This window comes from Talpa europaea (genome assembly GCF_964194135.1).
Source record: "Talpa europaea genome assembly, chromosome: 8".
In the NCBI taxonomy this organism is placed as follows: domain Eukaryota; kingdom Metazoa; phylum Chordata; class Mammalia; order Eulipotyphla; family Talpidae; genus Talpa; species Talpa europaea.
In genome coordinates, this window is record NC_140075.1 from 112,910,525 (window position 1) to 112,920,363 (window position 9,839).

At 50.1% G+C, this 9,839-nt stretch overlaps 1 protein-coding gene across 1 annotated transcript; it reads right to left on the bottom strand.

Moving 5' to 3' along the window:
* Positions 1-5,084: 5,084 nt before the first annotated feature.
* Positions 5,085-7,229, bottom strand: VRTN (vertebrae development associated; the record flags this gene model as incomplete). The annotated part of the gene is made up of 1 exon (XM_084240666.1): positions 5,085-7,229. The coding sequence occupies one exon, from the start codon at positions 7,227-7,229 to the stop codon at positions 5,085-5,087; it is 2,145 nt and encodes a 714-aa protein (XP_084096792.1).
* Between the last annotated feature and the right edge of the window lie 2,610 nt (positions 7,230-9,839).

The window sequence follows — 9,839 nt, forward strand, 5'->3', positions numbered from 1 at the left end:
GCTGGGTAGGGGTGAAAGGATTTGCCAGAGACACAGTGAGGAGCAGAACAGGTGGATTGACTGAAATACACTCCTGAGGGGAGCAGCGAGCAAGACAGGAGAGGTCTGTTGAGCCATGTGGATAGCTCCCTGGCCGAGGATCGAACTCATGCTCCAGTGGCTGCAAATAGCTTCACAGCACTGACTTTAACCCCTGTGCCAAAAGGGAGGTCCCATCCCCAACAGGGGTATTTTACAACTGATGTTTAGGATCACCTGAGGGCCTCTGGGAAATGCAATTGAGGCATATTCTAGAGGGATACCTCCCCATACACATGCAGACTACATTTCCCAGAGGAGAGCTGGTTCCGGGAAGCTACAAGTTGGAGGGTCAAGATGAGCTAGAAGATGCCACAGCCAGCATCAGCCTCCCTGTGACCTCTTTGTTTTTAGTGCACCATATGGAAACCTGCCATGTTGTGTCAGATCACAGCTGCCTTGCGAGACGTTCACAAGGACAAGAGTTGAGGCCAAATGGCTCGTCCTATTCAGCTGACAGCACAGGGCTCACCCTACCAGGGGCTGCAGGATGGGACCCTGTTATGTCTGCCAAACTCCTCTGTGAGTAAGGCTGACCCAGCACCTCGAAAAGCCAACTGGACTACTGGGCATGTGAGTGGCCTCAGGTGCAAGCTGGCAGGATAGCTGTGCTCAGAGAGGGCATGGGGCTGGCCTCCGCCACTCAGTTTCCCTTCCCAGCATGGGGAACCATGCAAGGCTTCAATGTTCCTGGGTCCTGCTAGGATGGAGATTTGGGAGAGAGAACTTTCTAGGATGATGCCTTCTAACCAATTCAAATGATAACCTGATGTTGGCAGCAACCAGAGTGAAAAATACCCAGAGAAGACCAGGTTGGTGGGGAATGAGCCCTGCTTGGTGGTTAGTGAGATTGAGGTGCTGGTGGAACATTCAGGAGAGGCTGCTGAGATGAGTTGGGTGCTCAGGGCCCAAGAGCCCAAATGATGGACTCCAAAGAAGTATTTGAGGAGCAACCTCATGTATCAAGGTAGACAACACAATCTCAACCAAGATACAGGACCCCTGCCCCCAGGAGATAAATATATTTTTAAATTATTCATGTTTCACCTGATTTCATTTTTTGGGTGAAAGCTTTTTTATTTAAGAGCCAGTTGTTTCTTTACAATGGAATAGAATGTTGGAAGATCTAAAGCTAACTTCATTGTTTTCCACCTTTATTCATACATTGTTCATTTAAGTGGAATGTCTTTTACATCTACCTCCAAGATAGAAAAGTGGTGCCAAAAAAATGTACGAATAATTTCAACAAATGTCAACTTCGAAATCAGCATGAAATATTCTTTGCAAATACGGTCACGGTTTATGCATTGCTGTCTTTCTAAGCAGATTATAAAGGAAACAGCTTTTCTACACAAAAATAATTTAACCATACTTATAAAACCTTTTCCAAATCAATAAATATTGACGTATCACTTTTATATCAATTTTTTTCCCAGTAGAGGCTAAAAGACCTGCCTATGAACTTGGGATTTGGTGCTGGCCTCCAACAAAAATAACTTTCAGTCATGGGACAGGGTAACCTTGAACAAGTCTCCTTGAGCATTAGCTTCCTCCTAGAAAACAGGAATTAGGGATTCCCACTTGGGACGTGATTGTAACCAATAGCAAATCTAGCACCGTTACGTACAGGATACTATACTATAGGCAGTATGGTAATCCCCGTTTTACAGATGGAAAAAGTGAGGCACAGCAAGGTTAAATTCACCCATGTGCATATACTGCTAAGGTTAGAAACCAATGGGTCTGGGTGTAGCCCTGGAACCCATAATCCTACCAAGCTCCCCCAGGGACTTGGGGTTTTAGACCCCAAGTGGCGGGTTTTAGACACCGTTGTGAAAACTGCTCTGGGCAGCAAATCTGCTCTGATTCTGACAGCACAAGCAAGGGAGCAAATGTGAATCCAGTACCCCAACCAGGGCTGTTCTCAGGATGGAAGTTGATGCCACCATCTGAGAGCCAAAGCAGAAGATAGGAGCAGAGGGGTCAAAGGGCTGGGCCTACTGGGACCCCAGACTGTCTCTTGCTGCACAAGATTGCCACCTGCTGGCTGTAGGTGACCATTGCATGCCAGGGAGGCCATCACTTGTCTAATTCTTTCAGCCAATGTTAAGGGCTTACCAAGCTACTGCACCAGAGCTAGGGAATCTGTGGGGGTCCCACAGAGAAAGGCAGGCAATAACAATGCCATAATAATGCTGTGTGGTTAGTCCCCGTGGGAGGGGCCGAGGAAGCAGGAGGAAAAGTCAGTCTGCAAGAAGGGTATGGGTGGGGGTGGCAGTCAGTGGGGAAAATGAGCCAAGAGATAGTTGCTCAAGAATTTGGATTTTGGGGCCTCCCCTTGTGGCGCAGTGGTTGAGCACTGGCCTGCGAAGCTGCCCACAGCCTCTGCAGCGCCGGTTTGATCCCCGGCCACTGGCGAGGGTCCCACATGGCAGCATGCAGACCTCTCCTGCTGCGCCCACTGCTCCCCTCAGCAGTGTGCCTGTTCTACTCCCGGCTCTGGCTCTGGTGAATTCTCTCACCCTCCCGCGCTTCTGACGGTACCCTGTGCTTGTATAAATCAATCAATCAATCAATCTAAATAAGGGGAAAAAAAGAATTTGTATTTTGTACTAAGGACAATGGGAATTCGGGTAATGAGTCAGATTTAGGTTCTAAAAAGATTCTCTGGCTTTGTCTGGAGGACAGAATTTGATCGTTTGAATGGAAGCAGTTAATCTAAAAAACCATTTAAGCATTAGAGATAAGAGCAACCACTGACCTAGATTGGGGGGGGGGGGTGGCTGTGGGGATGGAGAAAAACACTTAATTAAAAATATTTTGGAAATGGGATTGATTGGGGGTGAGGAAACCAAGTCCCAAAGGACAACAGGTAAAGCATAGTGGCCCATTTCATTCATTCTGTCTTTCAGTGAGTTGTGGCATTTACTGTACACAAGGGATGAATCCACCTGCTGGGAACAGTGTGTGAGCCAGTGAGGAAGAGTTTATGTTTTAATGGAGGGATTATCATCAAATAAACAGCAAAAAAACATCAGATGGGAGTAAATAAAAGGGCAATGCTGTAGTGACTCTCAGATGGTAAAGAGCCTGCCATGTAAAGGCAAGAAGGAACAGCATTCCAGACCAAAAGAACAATTGTAAACGCCCTTAAAGCAAGGTTAAGTGGGACCTGCTCAAGATCAGGGGCAGCCAGCATGCTGGGTAAGGGCAAGAGGTGAACAAGTGGCAGGAGATTCAGGGGTGAGACCTTGAAGGCCTTTACAAAGCAGTTCAAGGAATTCTGAGTTGAAAGGAAACCACTGACACATTTAGGACAGGAAAGTGACAGAATCAGACTTCATTTAAAGAGCTGACTGTTCTATGGCGAATGGGTTGTTTGGGGCAAGAGTGGCCCAGGAGCACTAGCAGGAACCTGTGATGAGGGCAGGAGGGCTGATGATGGCAACAGCATAAGGGGAGGCTTCTGGGCATATTTTGGAGTCAGAGATGGCAGGACTTGTTGATGGATTGATGTGGAGGTGAAAAAAATAGCCGAACCAAGACTCCCCCAGACCATGACGATGATGGCCACTGCGGGGAAACCTAGACAGGAGGAAGACCTGAGGGACCATCACCCCCAGTGATGCTTTGTCCGAACAAGCCCAGCCTGTAAGGAGGAGAGAGCATGCAAATTAACCCCTTCCAGACTCCTCCCCATGACAGGCCTCGCCTGCCTGTGCACACTGGAGAATGAACACAGTGCAGACCTGACCCTAGTGCTGGCCTAGCCTCTGAGAACCTGATGGACCAGGCTTCTTCCATCAGTAAAAGATATCTTTCCAGAAAGCTGTAGCCCTGGCCCAAGCTGGGATAGCACCCAAGGCTATTTCTCGATCCAATTGTAAGCAGAATCCCCAGTCATCTTCCATCACTCAAGCCCCGAAGCTGGAGTTGTCCCAGTTAAGAATGAAGTGACAGGGCAGACCTCTCCTGCTGCTCCCCTAAGCAGTGTATTTCGTCAGTCTGACTGTTCTGTTCCCCACTCTGGCTCTGGTGAGTTCTCTCACCCTCCCGCACTTCTGACTGTACCCAGTGCTTGTATAAATAAATAAATAAATCTTTAAAAAAAAAAAAAAAAAAGAATGAAATGACACTCTCAGGCCCCTAAAACCAAAGAGGAAAGTGGGAATGGGCCGTCACTGTCAGAAAAACAAATACCAGAGACCAAGGGCTATGGGCACAGCACTTTATTTCTTCGCTTTTCCAACTTCACTCATGGACAATGCAAATTCAACCTCTCGCCTGCCTGGCCACTGCATGGTCCTTCAATGAGGATGGGGCACAGGCTTTAAGGTGAGGCTCAGCAGAAAGATGGGGGTCCCCAAGAGCTAGCCAGGCTGGCAGAGGACTGCAGGGGCCACATCAGGTAGGCAAACACTTAAGGCACCCTCCCTTCATCCTTGAGTACACTCCTTGCAAGGGGCAGGCCAGTCCCTCAGTGATCCAGCTCAGGACCCTCACTTCTGCTCACACCCTCTCCCTTGGGGTGCCAGACAGAAGCTACTAACTCCTTCCACATTAGATTTCTATTTTCTTTGGAAAATATCTTTGAGTAAGGAGGGTGGGGTGCCAACCCTCAAAATGCAATGAAAACAAGAAATATATTCTGCCCAATGGGACAGATCGCCATATTATAAAGCTCTTTTTGTCCCCAGAAAAAGCCTAGCAACCAAACTTCTTCCACATCCTCACACACACAGCTTCCAACACCAGCACAAGGGCCCAGCCAACCCGCTTAAACCAAAACAAAAAACCAAGACACAACAACACAAGAATGGCAGACAACTGAAGAGAACAGCTCTGGACCTGCAGCTCTGCAGGAGACCAGATAGCCGAACCCTGAGATCAGGGTGGACACCGTGGGAGCCGGAGCAAAGGGCATCCCTGCCAAGCCAGGGGACAGTTCAGGTCCCCGACCCTCTCCAATGTGCTCCCCTTTCCTCCCAACCCCTTCCCCACCCCTATCAGCCATCAACCAGGGTGAGGCCATCGTAGAGGGCGCGCTTCCACATGTAGTAGGTGGAGCGGGCAGTGAGGGGGAAAAGGGCACTGAACTCCTTATAGGAGGGGAAGCTCTTAGACTGGAAGCGCTTCTGCAAGAACAGCTTGGCCTGGGCCTTGAACTTTGTGGTGGCAAGCATGTCCATCACCAGCACCTGGCTATCCCTGCCCCCTGCCGTCGCCACCACAGGCTGGCTGGACAGGGACCCACCTTGGGGCGGGCCCTGGGCCATGGTCCCCTCTTGCAGGGCTCCCTCTTGGGAAGGCCCTCCCCGGCCTTTCCCTGACTCCTGTCCTGGAGAAGTCCCCACATGCGGGGTCCCTGCAGGCTGGGCCTCTGCAGCTGTCACATTTCTGCCAACTTCTTTTTTCCATTTCTCAGCCTCCTGGGCCCCTCCTTTACCCAACATGAGGCCCTGCTGCATCTGGAGTTTGGACAGGTTTTTGGGCCAACCCCGGGCCAGACTCTTCCAGGCCCAAAAGGTAGAGGGTGATAGGCTGGGGTAGCGGAGACGGAAACGGCAGAAGGGGAGATGCCCACTCAGCACCTGCTTGCGGGCAGCCCTGCGTAGACGCCTCTGCCAGCGGGACAGGGGCATCCTCAAGGGGTGGGGCTCCTGGGGGGTGGGTGGTCCCCCACCTGTCGCTTTCCCTGGCCCCTCGCCTGCCTCACCCTTCCAAGGGAACGGGGCTTCTTCCCCAGCAGACGCTGGCTGGGGAGACCCAGTCCCCAAGAGGGTTGGTGCCGGCTTGAAGCTGGGGTTCCTTCGAAGGGCCTTGCGGCGCCAGTTGTAGTAGGTGGACCGGGAGATGCCTGGAAACCTGCGTTTGAAGCAGCGATAGGGCACCAGGGTGTTCAGGGAAATGCAGTGCTCCAGGTACAGCTTGGCCCTCTGCATTAAGACCATGCCAGGGTTGGATGTGGCCAGTGAGGAGCACCCCAGCCCCTCAGCCACCTGCTCCTCTGGCAGCTTCTCCAGCTCCTCCAAGGCCAGCGCCTCCTTGGGGGCCAGTGCCTGGCAGGCGCCGGAGCCCAGCAGCTCGTGCTTCCAGGCATAATAGGTGGAGCGGGAGATCTCAGGGAACCTCTGGAGGAACTGCTGCAGGGGCACCACCCCCCCACGGTGGAAGCTGTCCTTCAGGAAGTGCTTGGCTGAGAAGCGGGTGGCCACTTTCTGCCGGTGCTCCTGGGACTGCCGCCGCCAGCGGTAGAAGGTGCTCTTGGTGACGCTGTAGCGATCGCAGAGGTGGGAGTAGCTGAGGCCTGGTTCACGGTTGAGCAGCTCCAGGGTCTTGGCAGGTGGTGGTAGGCGGGCCAGAGCTGGAGAAGCCGGGGCCAGGCCAGCACCTTCTGCCTCCACCTCCTCCAACCCCACCACAGGGGCAAAGTACTGGTGTCGGAAGAGTTGGCTGGTGAGGGGCTGGCCGGCCCACATGATGTGCAGTGTGGCGGGCATGTGGTCGCAGCGTCGGGGGCGGATGACCCGGTTAAAGTAGGGCCGGATCTTGAGGTTACGCATGGGGTAGATGGAGTAGATGTTGCGCTGAAGGACAGAGGCGAGGGCGTACAAGTGCCACACATTGGAGAAACTGCTGGGGAAGCAGGTGGCTTTGACATCCGCATCGAAGATGGCCTCCAGCGTGGCAGAAGGCAGGTTGGTCATCTCTGGGGACTCTTCAGAGCACAGGGAGTAGCGCACAGCCTGCAGCATCACCTTGGAGTCGATCATGCCCTGGAGGTAGTAATGCCTGTGCAGCAGCATCTCCACCACCGTTCGGGCCCGCAACTCCAGGCTGAGCCCAGCATCACCCCACAGCAGCATGCTGGCGGCCTCGAACAGCAGGCTGCCCTCACCCTTGCACACCAGGGGCAGCATGTTCCGGGGAGCATCTTCTGGGTACAGGCTCAGGGCCACCGAGTCCACCTCCAGGACTTGGGGGCCGGGGTTGGGTCCAGGACTCCCCTCTCGGCAGGTGGGGAGGGTGAAGGAAGACAGGACCTGCTTGGCCTCCAAGGCAGCGCCAATGAGACCCTCCAGGCCCACAGACTCCACTGCTTCCTGCAGTTCCTGCAGCACATGCTGGACCAGCTGCTCCCGGGATGTCATCCTGACAGGGCAAAGGACAGAAAGGCAGAGGTCAGAACAAGCTACCCAAGGGGTACCAGCAATGGTGCTCTGTCCATTCCTGTACCTTTGCCTTCCCTGGAGATAATGTCCACCCGCTGCCATTTCCCTCTAGCAGATACTGACTCATCGCCTCCTGGGGTCTGTTTACTCAGCGATACTGAGGAAGGACTTGGTCTCTCTGGAGGCTGGTTTTGAATCTTGGCAGCCACTGCAGCAAGAGTTCGATCCCCGGCCAGGGAACTACCCACATGGTGCAGCAGACCTCTCATCTCCCCACTGCTCCCCTCAGCAGTGTATTTCAGTCAGTCTGCCTGTTCTGCTCCCCACTCTGTCTCTGGTGAATTCTCTCACCCTCCTACACCTCTGGCCTGTACCCCAATTCTTGTATGCATAAATAAATAAATCTTTAAAAAAAAAAGTTGTATCTCTATCTCTTAAAGACTGACAAACATAGCCAAATTGCTCTGGTCTCTCCCTAAAACAGTGATTTTCAAGGTATGATGTATGGGCTCATAGGCTCCCTGAAACCTTAAAGAGATTTTTTTTTTAAAGATTTATTTATTTTTATACAAAACCAGGGTACAGGCCAGATGTGTGGGAGGGTGAGAGGATTCACCGGAGACAGAGCGGGGAATAGAACAGGTGGACTGAAGAAATACACTGCTGAGGGTAGCAGCGGGCGAGACAGGAGAGGTCTGCTTCGCCATGTGGGATTCCTGCCGGCCGGGATCAAACCCACGCTGCAGAGGTTGTGGACAGCTTCACAGTATAGCGCTCAATGGCCTGCACCACCAGGGAGGTCCCAAAATCTTAAAGAGTTTTGCAATTTAAACTATGTTTGTAATAATGCTAAGCTATACTAAGGTAACCTAACATCACTTGACCTTCTCACTGTATTAGCATTTGAGCAAAACTGTAGTACCTTAGCACAAATTAAACTGTTCTTTGTCACCATGCACTTGCTCTTTAAAAAAAAAGCTAACTTCTCTCAATGTCCTTGATGAAGCAGTATAGATTTTAATTTTTATTAAACCATAACCCTTAAATACATGTCTTTTCAGTATTGGGAGTGACTAAATGTGGGTGTTCATAAAGCTTTTCTGCTGCACACTGAAGTATGAATGTCTGTCGTGGACGGTTGATTGGGTTGTATGATATAGCTCGTCATTTTTCCCATGGAATTCCATTTCTATTTGAAAGAGACATTAGTCATTTAGAGCTGGCTGTTTTTGGCATACATTTTCTCAAAAATGAATAAGGTGAGCTTGTTACTTCCACGAACACAATTATTTGTTGCCAGTGAAAAATTTTGAGGTTTCATTTGAAAATTAGAATTCTAGAAAACCTATATCTGCTGCAGTGAGCTTGGTAGCTTCCCACTGCCTAAGACTCTTCTTGTGTTTGTTAGTGGTGACACTAACAAATGCAACTTTTGATACTACATAATGGAATTGTCAACCTCCGATGGTCCAAATCACTCAATGAATTGTAATTACCAAATAACCAATGGGCCATGTTACAAAGTCATGCATGAATAAGAGACCCATCCAAAATAGAAAAGAGGTTTTAGCACAACAGCATATGAAAAGTAGGTAGATGTGGTCAGAGATTTTACATTATTACTAAGATTTTAGAAATGATCACTTTTCTTTGTATTTATCAAAGAATATCCACTGTGGGGCGGGGAATCAAAATATTCCTTTTTTGATCTCCTGTTTGGATGAAATTGGGCTTTCTGCACATACTTCTACCAAAACAATGGATCACAACAGAGTGAACAGAGACGGATATGAGAATCTAGTAGACCAGGCATTACACAGATTTAAAAACTGTAAAATAGGGCCTCCCCGGTGGCGCAGCGGTTGAGCGCTGGGTTGCGAAGCTGCCCGCAGCCTCTGAAGCGCAGGTTTGATCCCCGGCTGCTCCCCGGCCACCGGAGGAGGGTCCCACATGGCGCGCAGACCTCTCCTGCCGCCTGCTGCTCCCCTCAACAGTGTACTTTGGTCCTTCTGCCTGATCTGCTCCCCGCTCTGGCGAATTCTCTCACCCTCCTGCACTTCTGACTGTACCCAGTGCTTGTATAAATAAATAAATGTGTACTTTGGTCCTTCTGCCTGATCTGCTCCCCGCTCTGGCGAATTCTCTCACCCTCCTGCACTTCTGACTGTACCCAGTGCTTGTATAAATAAATGAATGAATGAATGAATGAATGAATGAATGAATCTTAAAAATAAATAAATAAATAATAAAAACTGTAAAATATACTCAACTAAGTTTTTTTTGTGGTTATTCTGGAAAAGTTATTTTCACAAGAACTGTCATTTAGTACTATGTTAACGGGTTTGGTTAAATTTCTCAGTTTTAATTTCTAATATACATTGAAAGCTATAACTAATATAAATAAAAGATCTTAAGAGTAGATTTTTAAAAGCCACCAAAAGTTTGCTGCCCTGGGAGCAAAAACAGTCATTTCAAAGTGGTGGCAGCTGCCGGCACCCTGCACAGTCACAGCACTAAAGACTAGATTCATGGAGCATTCACTGTTTGCCGCACTGGCCCTATCCCGCCAGCCACACTTCAAGGTAGGTA